This window comes from Ascaphus truei, chromosome 5 (assembly GCF_040206685.1).
Source record: "Ascaphus truei isolate aAscTru1 chromosome 5, aAscTru1.hap1, whole genome shotgun sequence".
Classification (NCBI taxonomy): Eukaryota; Metazoa; Chordata; class Amphibia; order Anura; family Ascaphidae; genus Ascaphus; species Ascaphus truei.
In genome coordinates this window covers 73330465-73344231 of record NC_134487.1, presented here as the reverse complement: position 1 = coordinate 73344231, position 13767 = coordinate 73330465, and the positions used below count along the sequence as shown (strand labels likewise).

At 45.4% G+C, this 13767-nt stretch overlaps 1 protein-coding gene across 1 annotated transcript in view; it reads right to left on the bottom strand.

Moving 5' to 3' along the window:
• Positions 1-13767, bottom strand: part of LOC142495079 (uncharacterized) — a 40722-nt gene that overhangs the window by 11901 nt on the left and 15054 nt on the right. Inside the window, exons 9-10 of the mRNA XM_075600028.1 lie at positions 11893-12535; positions 1403-1545 (exon numbers count right to left, since the gene is read on the bottom strand). Of these exons, the coding sequence (XP_075456143.1) occupies positions 1403-1545; positions 11893-12535 (786 nt within the window). The remainder of the gene's footprint in view (positions 1-1402; positions 1546-11892; positions 12536-13767) is intronic.

Below are 13767 nucleotides of genomic sequence, written 5' to 3'. Positions count from 1 at the left end.
ATTTCCACATTTTTGCAACTTAAAATGTTCTAAACGGTTTCAGTTCCAGCTACTTAATCAGTCTTAAAGCAGACATTTATGTACTACTATATGCTTTCCTTTCCAAAATGAAATATGTGCAGTGTATAGTCATAAGTAACTAAAGATATATCTTAATCTGTAAACAGCAAAAGGGAAGCCAGGTACACCTTGTAAAAGGCAGACTGAGGGATCTACTTACCAAAATGATAGGCATTTGAATGTAGGTTACTATAATGTTCTATTAGTGCAGGGGTAGCGAACACCAGGCCTCAAGGGCTACCAACAGGTCCGGTTTCAGGATATCCCTGCTTCAGCGAGGTGGCTCAATCAGTAGCTCAGTCGAATACTGTTTATGGAGGTTACATATTAAGATATACTGTATTAAATCGAAGACTGAGCCACTGATTGAGCCACTGATTGGGCCACCTGTGCTGAAGCAGGGTTCTCCTAAAAACCTGACCTGTTGGTGGCCATTGAAGACTGGAGTTAGCTACTTCTGTTAATCTGTTCATTTACAGATTGTTATAGTATTGAAACACAAAATATGCCAAAAATAGTTCTACTGTAAAAATGATACTGACCTGCAAAACTTCCTATTGAAAAAAATTAGCTGGCAGGTTCTTGTTTGTTTCTAAATCCAATTTCATTTTTTGTTAGAAAAGCGAAATTAATATGAATTTGTAAATATCATCATGTTGTACTGACATGTAAAATATTTGTTTGAATTCTGTTCTGTGAGCGTGCTTTGTCTCTGAATAACAATAGCAGCACCGGAGAGGCTGTGATGCTGTACCTTAGCAAAACACACTACTGGGAATAAATTAGCAGATGGTGTTCTTGGCAACAGCAGAGCTAATGAGTCCTACTGCACTTTTAATATACTGCTTCACTTTTGTTAAGAGCTCAGATTATTGACTGTCTTAAATGATCTGTTTAACCTCTTCAGTGCTGCAGGAGCAGCGTTTTCCGGAGCTCTACGCAGCCCTCAATGGATCAACAATGTCAATAGACGTATGAAACATTCAAATCACGTATATACATTATATAGATATTTTAGCTGTGAAAGTTCCCTCTAGCTGGTGGTTGGAAGTGACATTTTTCTTTTCAGAGATGGAGATTAAGCTAAACCAAAGGTTTCATAAGAGCTACTGATTAAATGACCACATTATGTAAAATGAAAATGTAATGCTCTTATTTAGTATACTGCAAGGAAGTGACAACACAGCACATTAATATGGGCTTTGGAAAGGTAGACACACTAAACAGTTTTTAACCACTAAAGAAAACTGTAAGACGTTTTTAAAGATTTGCGGTGTATTTGGTTATACCAATAATTGTTTCCATGCTAAAATATGTATATATTTATGTCGCAATTGACCACCTGATATTCACGCCTGGATTTTGTTCCGTGCCCATCATAGTGTACGTCTTTCCAGAACCTGTTTGCCCGTAGGCCAGAATGCAAACGTTGTACCCATCCACACAGGACTTAATAATAGGGAGAGTTCCTTCAAACACATCTTCCTGCCAAATAATAGAAAATATATCGTTATAATGACTCTGTAGTATACGCTATTATAAGATATTGTGCATACTGAAAGGCCAGCCACTGAAGAGAGGTGTGCCTTTCTGGAGCATTCTTATAATAAAGCGGTGTGTACAAATGCTAAATTAAGTTCATTGCCTTATTTCTAGCAAAAGATCAGGGCATATTTGATGTAAAATTGACACAAATTGCATTATTTTCTAATCTGAGATGATCATGTCGACTATTACGTATGTTAAATTATGAGAAAGTCTTGTATGTACTTATTATATAGTTTATGCGAACCCCATATCATTTATTTGACAATATAACAGGAATTAGAGAAATGTACTTACCCAAAAATAAATCTTTATACATGAACCAATCAAGAGGCTATATTTGAAAATGTACCCTTGAGGTATGAAACGCGTAGGAGAGTTGCTGTCCATTTTGAACCATGACTCAATAAACTGTCTTTTTATATTTTTTATCTGGTTATTTTATGCATGATCTTTTTACGATGGTGAGTTTTTTTTCAGTGCCCTATAATGTTTACATTAATTGTATTATGGATTATAATAAGTGTCATGACATTCAACAGTGTTTAACAAAATAGCATACATACAACAATGGGATAGGGTAAAAGCTAAAAACTAAGGATGTGAACTAAAAAAAAAAAAAGAAATTATAATACTAATATAAATATTGGATAAGGTGAAAAAAAACCCATTACATTACATAATAATCTTCTGTAATTACAATTGGTCAGATAGCATTATAATTTATCTTAGACCGAATGAAAAACCATATTGCTTGGGTTCAACAAAGACTTCCATGGATTTATGAAGGATAGATCATGCCAAACTAACCTTATTAGTTTCTTTGAGTAGGTAAGTAGGAATTTAGATCAGGGTAATGCAGTTGATGTGGTCTACTTAGATTTTGCAAAGGCTTTTGATACAAGAGTTTAGTGTACAAAATAAATCAAATTGGACTTGGTACAAATATTTGCACCTGGATTGAAAACTGGTTGAAGGATAGACAACAGAGAGTTATCATAAATAGAACTTTTTCAGGTTGGGCAAAAGTTTTGAGTGGAGTATGTCAGGGATCGGTACTGGGACCCCTGCTTTTTAACTTGTTTATTAATGGCCTTGACGTTTGCATAGAGAGAAAAATCTCCATCTTTGCTGATGACACTAAATTATGTAAGGTAGTAGAATCAGACAGAGCAGGATGTAATTTCTCTCCAGAAAGACTTGGAGAGACTGGAAATTTGGGCAGGTAAATGGCAGATAAGGTTTAATACAGATAAATGTAAGGTTATGCATTTGGGAAACAAGAATAAACAAGCGACTAACGAATGAAATGGGGGATAAATTAGGGGAATCCTTGATGGAGAAGGATTTAGGAGTGCTTGTAGACAGCAGGCTTAGCAATAGTGCCCAAAGTCATGCAAAGTTGCAACGGCAAACAAGATCTTATCTGGCATTAAATGGCAATTGATGGAAGGGAAGTAAACATAATTATACCCCTTTATAAAGCACTACTAAAACTACACCTTGAATATGGAGTACAATTTTGGGCATCAATCTTTAGAAAATAGATTGTGGAACTAGAGAGAGTGCAGAGACGAACCACCAAATTAATAAAGGGGATGGATAATCTGCTTTATGAGGAGAGGCTAGCTAAATTAGATTTGTTTACATTAGAAAAGAGACATCTAAGAGGGGTTATGATAACTATAAACAAATATATTCGGGGACAATACAAGGAGCTTTCAAAAGAACTATTCATCCCAAGGGCAGTACAAAGGACTCGGGCCATCCCTTAAGGTTGGAGGAAAGGAAATTTCACCAGCAACAAAGGAAAGGATTCTTTACAGTAAGGACAGTTAAAATGTGGAATTCATTACCCATGGAGACTGTGATGGCAGATACAATAGATATGTTCAAAAAAAGGTTGGACATCCTTTTCAGAAAGGAAAGGTATACAGGGATATACCAAATAAGTAAACATAGGAAGGCTGTTGATCCAGGGAGTAATCTGATTGCCAATTGTTGGCGTCAGGAAGGAATTTATTTTTCGCCTTATGAGATATCATTGGATGATATTTCGCTGGAGTTTTTTGTTTGCCTTCCTCTGGATCTGTAAGTAGGGATATAGGATAAAGTATCTGTCGTCTAAATTTAGCATAGGGTTGAACTTGATGAACGTATGTCTTTTTTCAACCTCATCTACTCTGTAACTATATATAAAAAGGTGCACAGGGAATGGAAGGCCCCGTGAATCTTTCTGAAGTATAAATAATACAATTTGTGTGATCCCCACCACTACAACACATAGAGATAAACAGCAAGGTTTGATAATTCTGATTAATCTTTCAAAACAAAGAGAAGTTACAGGGATTTTGTTAGAGACAAGCTTTCCATAAAAGTATTAATTAATAGTCACTTGTGAATAGCTTATACATATACAGAAATATCATTTAGCAATCTGATGTGTTTTAAGAATTACTGTGCATATATATAAATATGTATAAGAGAACATAGTAACAAAAGAACACCCGTGGAGGGTGTGGGAAGGAGTGTTGGCATCCGCCATGGCGCATGATTGTGGGACGTTTGCCGTGGCGCAAGATAGTGTTGGCATCCGCCGTGGCGTGTTATAAAGCATATCTATTGGGATGTTATGGTATGTAACTAAATGTGAGCTTTGTCTGCAAGTAAAGGAGGTTGGTTATAGAACTTGGCTGTGTGAGTGTAATTCTTGCATATACGTCCTGCGAAGACCCACTCCCCCGTTGGCGGGAGCTGTCGCAGGTGGAGGCGTTGCACCTGTTATAGATATTGCGCGCACCCCAGGCTCTCTGTGGCAGAGACTTAGGCCCTGCGAGCCTACAGGTAACACAGCACAGAGTAGCGGCTTGCTAGCGATAGGAAGCAGGGTTACATTTGGAGGCGCTGCTGAGAGCTTAGACCTGGGGTGCCCCTCAAACCTAAATTGTTATCACCATGGCCCTGCCTACCCATCACGAGATACGAGACTGGGCCCGCCAAGTACGCACGCCTACCCGTCGCGCCGTAGCGCAGGCCCGAGTGCCCATTGCCTTACCCTTAGAGACTTTACAGACGGCCTTGCGACAACTCCCAAAAGCTCGCCTGGTAGATGTACTTGTAGATCACGACTCTAAGTGGAATACCTTGCTTGTGGACTGTCAGCGCAACCTGGTAGCGCTCGAACCTGCCGTTCTTCAATCTCTGGCCCTGCCCGATGCACCGCCAGGCGGTAGTCCTTTTGTCTACCCCCTCCGAGATCCCCTCGTACGTCCGCTGGATGAGGACGACCCCACCTTCCCTTTTGCTTACTATGCACGAGCGACTTCGGTAGTTGCCGGTCCGTGTCTAGTGATCCAGGGTCAAGCGCCTCCGCTGAGGCTGGAGTGAGTAGTAATATGCTGCAGAAACTCAATGACAAGATAGACCAGTTATCTGGCCCCCCCAGTTTGCCGCCGCTAGTCGAAGCGCTTACATTAGCCACCCACGCCCAGAACTACCGGAAGCTAAAAGCCTTCTCGAGGACCCTCCCTGTGCCTACCGGGGAAGATGGGGTAGAAACTTGGAAAGAACACACGCGGGGAGTAATGGAAGAGTGGTCGTGTGACCGATGTGGTAAAAAGACAGAGACTCATGGCATGCCTGCGGCCCCCAGCGGCCACCCTGATCAGTATACACCGCGAGCAATACCCCGATCTAACCTCCCGCTTGATGATCGAGTTCCTGGCAGAAGCCTATAGCGCGAAAGAGGATGATGGTGCGTTGTGGGCCAAGTACTATGCCATAAATCAAAGGGAGGGGGAAGAGCTGTCCGCCTATATACACCGCATGCAAATATCTCTCGGGCCGTTGCTGCATTATAAATATGTACTGCCCTCACAGATGGATGAATATCTCCGTAAGCAGTACCTCCGCGGATCCAGTCCTACTCACCCAATAGCCAGCATGATTCATGATCACCTCACACGGGGGCCCCCCCCTTCATTCATCCAACTACTGCAACAGGTGAAAGAGCACGGGACGCATCTAATGCTGCACTCCCCTCAGAAGCCGAAAACTAGCGGTAGCACTAAACCCAAAGGAGTGCTGAAAAGAAGTAGGAGCCACCGGACAAGCCTGGCTCAGAGAAACCGCATTACGCGGGACGGTCGTCACCTCCGCCTGATCGCCGGTCTACCCCCAGAGATATTTCATGCTACAAATGTGGGAAGAGGGGGCATTTCTCCTACGACTGTCGCCTGGGCACTTCTCGATGCCAGTCCCTCCCCCAAGAAGTTCCCTTCCCAGGCTATGGTCTGCGGGGTGTATGCGACAGATACCGACCAAGCCAGGACCCCTACCAGAGGGGCAGAGCCGGCAGAAGATGGTAGCCGGGTGGGACCTGTAGCGTTGATCCGGGTCCTAGTGGATGGAATCTACTCCTCTGCACTGCTAGACAACGGATCCCAAGTCACCATCATATATAGAGGGTTCTATGATCTTCATCTTCAAAAACGTCCGCTGCGACCGGCTGACCACATCAAGGTAAGCGGGCTAAGCAATGACGACTACCCCATCGATGGGTTAGTGACCGTGGATCTGGAAATACAACAACTCAACATGGGAAAAACACACCCCATGAAGGTGGACGCCTTGGTGTGTCCGGAACCCCGAGACACCTCAAGTACCCTATTATACTCGATACCAATGCTGATATTGTGCAAGCGGTCATCCGGGCCTATCTACACGAGACTAATGAGCTCCCCATGTCCAGCCTACATCTGCAATTGGTGCAAGCAGACCCAGCCCCGCCCCCCTCTCCTTCGGATGACTACGGGCTGTTGTTCTGCGGATGGAGGGGTTTGACACGGCTTTTCCCCGGAGAAACGCAAAGAATTCCCGCTTGGTGTGCTTATGCGGAGCGCCTAGCCGAAGACCAGCAATTCTCGCTAGAGAGTACCCCAGGGGAGGATGTACGGCGAGGGTATCGGCTCATATCCGATTCCGCCATTGGCATGCCGCCATTCCTCGACGGATTGACGTGATGGTACAGAATCTATCGCCCTTCCCCGTGGCCATCGATGTGGGGCAGCGGATAGGAAGGATCTATCCTGTCAGTTCAGTGGAAGAAGCCGTGCAAGTAAACACGACCCGAGTGGAAGAAACAGGGACGGCCCCAGACTTCGATTTTCGCTCGTCCGAGTTGCCAGGAGCCTGGAAGGAACGGCTACGGGTGCAACTGGAACAGTGTATTCTCTACCGGGGAGATGGATGTGAGGTGTAGTCGCAACGCCCAGCACACCATTCGGATGACGGATGAGAAACCCTTCAGAGAGCGCTCTCGACGACTCGCTCTCAGGGATGTGGAGGATGTGAGGGCGGCTATCAATGACATGGAGGCCACCGGGATTGTCAAAGAATCCCGAAGTCCCTACGCCTCTCCTATAGTAGTCGTGAGAAAGAAAAATGGAACCATGAGACTGTGTGTAGATAATCGGACGCTGAACAATCGGACGGTGCCGGACCAGTATAACCTCCCCCGCATAGAGGAGATCCTCGATACCTTACACGGGAGCCAGTGGTTCAGCGTACTGGACCTACGGTCCGGGTACTATCAAGTCCCTATGAGCCCCGAGGATCAAGAAAAGACAGCCTTTGTCTGCCCTCTGGGGTTTTACCAGTTCACCCGCATGCCCCAAGGCATATGCGGGGCACCAACCACCTTCCAGCGGTTAATGGAGAAGACGCTGGGGGACCTCAACCCCCGAGAATGCCTAGTGTACGTGGATGACATAATAGTCTTCGGGAAAACCGTGGAAGAACACGAAGTCCGTCTCTTGAAGGTACTGGATAGACTGTCCCAAGAAGGCCTCAAACTCTCTCTGGACAAATGCCGGTTCTGCCGGACCTCAGTGACGTACGTAGGACACATAGTGTCCGGCGAAGGAATTGCCACTGGTCCTGCCAAAATAGAAGCTGTCGTCAACTGGCCTCGCCCGGAGAATGTTTGGGAGTTGCGCTCGTTCCTGGGATTTTGCGGCTACTATCGCAGATTTGTGGAGGGGTACTCACGTAGGGCCAAAGCCCTCAACAGCCTGCTCAGAATATACCCGTCGGAGGCGGGTCAGAAGACCAACTCTGCCAGAAAGCCCTTCGGGGATAAATGGACCCCCGCGTGCGACCAAGCCTTCCACGACTTGAAGCAGAGCCTGACGACTGCTCCGGTCTTGGCCTACGCCAACCCCGACCAACCCTACATCCTACACGTGGACGCCAGTCTGAGTGGCCTAGGGGCCGTGTTGCATCAAAAATACCCTGAGGGGTTGCGACCCGTAGCGTATATCAGCCGTAGTCTCACGGCCAGTGAGCAGAATTATCCGGTACACAAGCTCGAGTTCTTGGCCCTTAAGTGGGCCATAGTGGACAAACTTCGGTACTATCTGTACGGGGTGTCGTTCGAGGTACGCACCGACAACAATCCTCTCACCTACATCATGACCTCTGCCAAACTTGATGCGGCTGGACATCGCTGGTTGGCCACGCTCTTCAATTATAATTTCACCTTGAAATACAAACCTGGGCCCTTGAACATTGGAGCAGACGCCTTGTCAAGGTGACCGGGGTTGACCCCTACACCCGACGGAGATCAGTGGGAAGAAATTCCTGGGCCAGGGATAAGAGCGCTCTGTTGCACGGCCGCTATCATAGATGAGCAAGTAGCCTTTTCGGAATTGCAGGTAGCCGACTCTCTAGGGTGCACCTCTACCGCTATACCCGAAGCCTATCGTGACCCGAGTGGAATGCATGTTACCCCCGATCAAATTATCGCCTGGGAGGATATGGTACGTTACCAAGAACAAGATCCGGTCGCCGGGACTATCCGTGATGCCATTCGACAAAATCGACGGGGCCTACTTCGCCAGACTCCGGGGGAGGTCGGAGGTATATTGATGCGGGAGGCGGACAAATTTGAAATTCAAGATAGGCTGTTGTACCGAGTGGTGAAATATCATGACCACCCGGGTCGCCGACAACTAGTGTTGCCAAAAAGACTACAGTACTTAGTGTTGAAAGCTCTCCATGATGAACACGGACATCTGGGGATAGATAAGACTTTTGGACTAGTGAGAGATAGATTTTTTTGGCCAAAAATGAGAGAATCCGTTGAGCATCACTGTCGTAGGTGTGTGCGGTGTATCCAACGCAAGACTCTCCCCACTAGAGCTGCCCCCATGGGCCACCTAAAAAGTACGGGACCTATGGATTTAGTCTGTATGGACTTCTTGTGCATCGAGCCCGACACCCATGGCATAGGGAACGTGCTGGTCATCACTGATCATTACACCCGCTACGCCCAGACCTTTCCGACCAAAGATCAAAAAGCCATTACGGTGGCTAAGGTACTCTGGGAGAAGTATTTTATGCATTATGGACTTCCTCAACGTCTGCACTCTGACCAAGGACGGGACTTTGAAAGTAAGCTAATAAAAGAATTGCTGAACCTCCTACACATCAAAAAGTCCCGAACTACCCCTTACCACCCAGAAGGGGATGCTTTACCCGAACATTTCAATCGCACTCTGCTAGACATGCTGGGCACGCTAACCGGTGTAGAGAAGACTAAGTGGAGTCGCCATGTGGAGACTCTTGTCCATGCTTATAATTGCACCCGCCACGAATCTACCGGGTTCTCGCCCTACTTCCTTATGTTCGGCAGTGAGGCCAGTTTACCAGTGGATATACAGTTGAGAGTCTCCACCGATGGGGTACACAATACTAACCATTTTCGCTATGTGCAAAGATTAAAAGAGAACCTACAGAAGGCCTATGGGCAAGCCGAGAGATCCGCTGAAAAACTGAATGCCGGGAACAAAAGGCGTTATGATCACAAAGTGAAACATAGGGACATTAAACCTGGTGATGCCGTACTTCTCCGCAACCTGGGAGTACCGGGAAAACATAAGTTGGCTGACCGATGGCGGGAGGGGGTGTACGAGGTGATTTCTCAGTTGCCTGGCCTTCCAGTCTACCGCATCAAAGACTCGGAGGGTCGGATAAAGACGTGGCATCGTAATCATCTGCTCCCTATTCCCCAAATAGAAGGAGACTTGGAGTGGCCTACATCTCCCCTGAGTGGGGAAATGTCATCAGGAGAAGAAGTCGGGGATGAGGAAACTCTGGAAGATCCACAGGAAGGAACCTCTCAAAGGGGCCTTCTGGCCGCGGGGGCATCTCCCGGAGGAGCTACGGGCAAAGAGCCCCTTGGCCCAACGACAGAAACGCTGACTCCAATGAGTCAGCCGCTAGATCCACAGAGCCCGTGCTTTGTGCCACAAAGAGACTTTATAGATATACCCAGCCCCTCAAGGGCAGAGTTGGAAATACCCGATGAGAATTGCTACTCTCCAGAAGAGGTAGCTGAAGAACCCATTCGCAGAAGCCAAAGAGCTGGTCAGCCTCCAACGAGGCTGGCTTATGATCATTTTGGGGAACCCCATTATGAGGCCCAGCAGTGGGCTCGCAATCGCGTCCAATCCGTTATTATCATGTTCAGTGAAATGTAGAAGTTGATTTAGAGACCTATGTATTAGCGGTTTTTCATTATATAATTGGTTGTATTGTTATCGTTGTCCAAGCGGGGACGTTGGAATCCACAGGGGGGAGGATGTAGCCGTGAGCCCTTATTCACCCTGAAAGAGCGGGAGGTTGCGCCTGCACAGAGGGAGTTGCAAAGCCTGCGAAGGAGGAGAGTGCTAATTGGTGGGAGGTAGCAGACCCTTGTCCCAGCAGCCCCGCGGGGAGGGTCAGGTGAGACAGTTGAGCCAATGGGCTGCAGAGGTGGAGTAGATATAGGGAGGTGGTTGCACGCATGTGTAGGAGAGCTGGTTGGAGAGGAGACGGAGTGTCTGTGTAGGGGAGGTTGATCCGCCCCGGCACAGGCCATGTGCCCCAGGCCTTAGTTAGCCCTGAGTCACGGTAGAGACAAGCTGAGCTAGGGATCGCCCTAGTGAGGTTCCTGTTCCCATAGTATCTTTATACCTTGATTGGGACTATACTATCGAGTGGGAGGTCTGGGCTCAGACCCCGCTTGTTGTTGCCGGAGTCCGGGTGGGAGCGCCCCGGACCCTCGAAAGAGAGAGAGAGAGAGAGGGAGAGAACGGTGTCGACTTACAGAGACTCTTTGTGAAGACTGTAGCAGTCCCGAGTACTGGAGTGCTCGGCAGGTATTTCAACAAGTGCACCAACGGTACCATTCATTCACTCGAGACACAGTGGCTGCGCAGTCACCCATACACACATATAGTGGCCTACAGTGAGCGGGAGGACTAATCCGTTAAGGATCGGACATGGGGTGGGATCACCCGGTGGAGGGTGTGGGAAGGAGTGTTGGCATCCGCCGTGGCGCATGATTGTGGGGCGTCCGCTGTGGCGCGAGATAGTGTTGGCGTCCACCGTGGCGTGTTATAAAGCATATCTATTGGGATGTTATGGTATGTAACTAAATGTGAGCTTTGTCTGCAAGTAAAGGAGGTTGGTTATAGAACTTGGCTGTGTGAGTGTAATTCTTGCATATACGTCCTGCCCCGTTGGTGGGAGCTGTCGCAGGTGGAGGCGCTGCACCCGTTATAGATATTGCACGCACCCCAGGCTCTCTGTGGCAGAGACTTAGGCCCTGCGAGCCTACAGGTAACACAGCACAGAGTAGCGGCTTGCTAGCGATAGGAAGCAGGGCTACATGTAGATAAAATTATTTTAGCTCTCCAACTACTAATATTCTTTAAACCTGTAAATGAAGAATTGCTATCCTGATCTGTTTGTATTTTGTAAGGTGATTGATTTGATTATCTATTCCCAATAAAAAAATTATTTCAGAATCAGCAATCTGTTTTTTTATTTACATGGTTGGCTAATTCACCACTTTGTGACTACGTATATGTAATCTTTGGGCATGTCCAAAAAATATGATTATAAACAGTTGATAGCTCTTCTTATTATGGAGAATAAAAGTATTACTTAGTCATTGGAAATCTAAAGTAATTCCATGATTACAGGATATAATCCCATTTTAGGAACAGGATGTCCGATTTGGAATGTAATAAAACAGCAGATTATCATATGTGCTGTATTCTGTATTTTTTTTTTCCATTTCACTCAAGATACATCTCTATTAGAAACATATTAATGTGTGTAACCACGGCAAATTGAAGCACTGAAGCAAAGCAATGCACAATAGGCTTATTTGGCAGTAAATATATTAATCTGGCTAGATGTATCAAAGAATTAACTCTGCCCCGGAACAGTTTACTGTACCTGAGTGCACTGTGGCAGAAACACTTGGTCAAATCTGAATTTCTTTTTGCTTCCATTGCGAGTAACTAGGATTTCTTCATCAGAAGGAAATTCGAGATGGTCCCCATTTCCATCATCCCGTCTGCACCGCCCAAACACGCGAATGTTTCCTCGTAGTTCTTGAAGCTGGTTATAAAGCAGCTTCCGCTCCAGGGCCTCCCGTTGGTAGAGAGAGCGGATTTTCTCTATTTCTTTGGTTAATTCCTTCATGTTGTCTAAAGAGCTCTGCAGGTGGTTCACATGCCGCCCAATCTCTGACAGATCACTTTTTGCAATAACGCTTAATTCTTGATTAGAGACACTAAGGTCATGAGCTGCTCTTAATATTTTTACGAGTACTTCCTTTTTCAGAGGTAATAGACTTTGCACCTGACTAGGGGCTTGTACGGTTTTGTTCTGAATTTCAGCCATTTCATATATACATTTGTCATGCTCAGCTTGCAGCTCTGCTACTCTCTCATATAAGCTCTCAGTCCGACGAATAAGGTGATATTTTTCTTCTTCTAGATATTTACATTTTAAGCGCATACTTTCAAGATCTGTCTCCCTCTCTTGCAGCTTTTTACTTAAGTTTTCGATCTTGATATCCTTTCCATAGACATCACTTTGAACGAAACAGGAAAGTAAGTAAAAGCATAGTCAAGTTACAGTACATTTCAAGAGACCGGCCACAGAAAGTGTGAAAATACTGAGGTTGGATGAAGCATGAAAGAGGTGCTAATTAGTAGAGAGAGGTTAAACAAGTAGTTAAAAGGGTTGGTCATGCCGGTAGATTTAAGTTCGGACCTGTTCCTCTCACTCCACCTTGCGCTGAAGTCGAAAGGTGATGCAACTTAAGATTCACTCTTTAAGAGTATAAATGATCACACACTAAGAATGTAAAGCAATAGCCACAATAATGATGACTATCAATAATTAATTATGTTATACACAAACATTGCTTGCTTGTGTATATGAAAAACGAACTGTAAATTCACTTTTATTTATAAAATTTGTAGTATTTGTGTGATTTTTCTATATTTCCTTAACAATTGGTTGTCTCCTGACTGTAGTTTTTTTTTTGGGGGGGGGGGGGATCATTTGGTGAGTTGAAGTTAAATTAAAAAGCAACAAAAGCTGCCACCTTCTTAAATTCTAACAATTAAGTGTTGATAAGTTCGTAAAGCTGCCAGGGAGTACAATCTTATTTGTAACATGAGGGTAGTTACAGGATGGCACATCTAAATGAAGGCTCTTCAACTACTTATACAAAGGGGCCACATGAAAACTAATAAGGAGTTGAAGGGCCATAAGAGTATTGAAATGTTATTCTGGGCACTTCTAGAGACTGGTATCTCAGGGCTCTGTTTTGGGACCTCTCATTTTCTCTATCTAGACACTATCACTTGTTGACCTCATCAACTCTTTTGGCCTTTGGTATAATTTCTTAGCTTATGATACGCAGATATATCTATCCAACCCTACCCTCACATCTGCAATTCAGTCCCAAGTCTCTGATTGCCTCCTAGCTATATCCTCGTGGGTGATGCTCTGCTGCCTTAAACTTAATATACTGTAGATAAAACTGAGCTCATATATCCCCCTAAATCTGGCGTAATATACCCCTTTTCCCTATTTCCTTTTCCAGTCACATTCACAGCATGGCCAAAATATGTTGCTTCTTCCTCCTTGGTAATATTGCCAAAATCTGCGCTTTCCTCTGTCAATCAACTCTAATGCATGCCCTTATCCTCTCCCATCTGGATTATTGTAACATGCTGCTAATAGGCCTTACTGCCTTATAACTTTCTCCCTGGCAACATATTCAAAATTTGCCTGCTGTAATAATTGCACTTT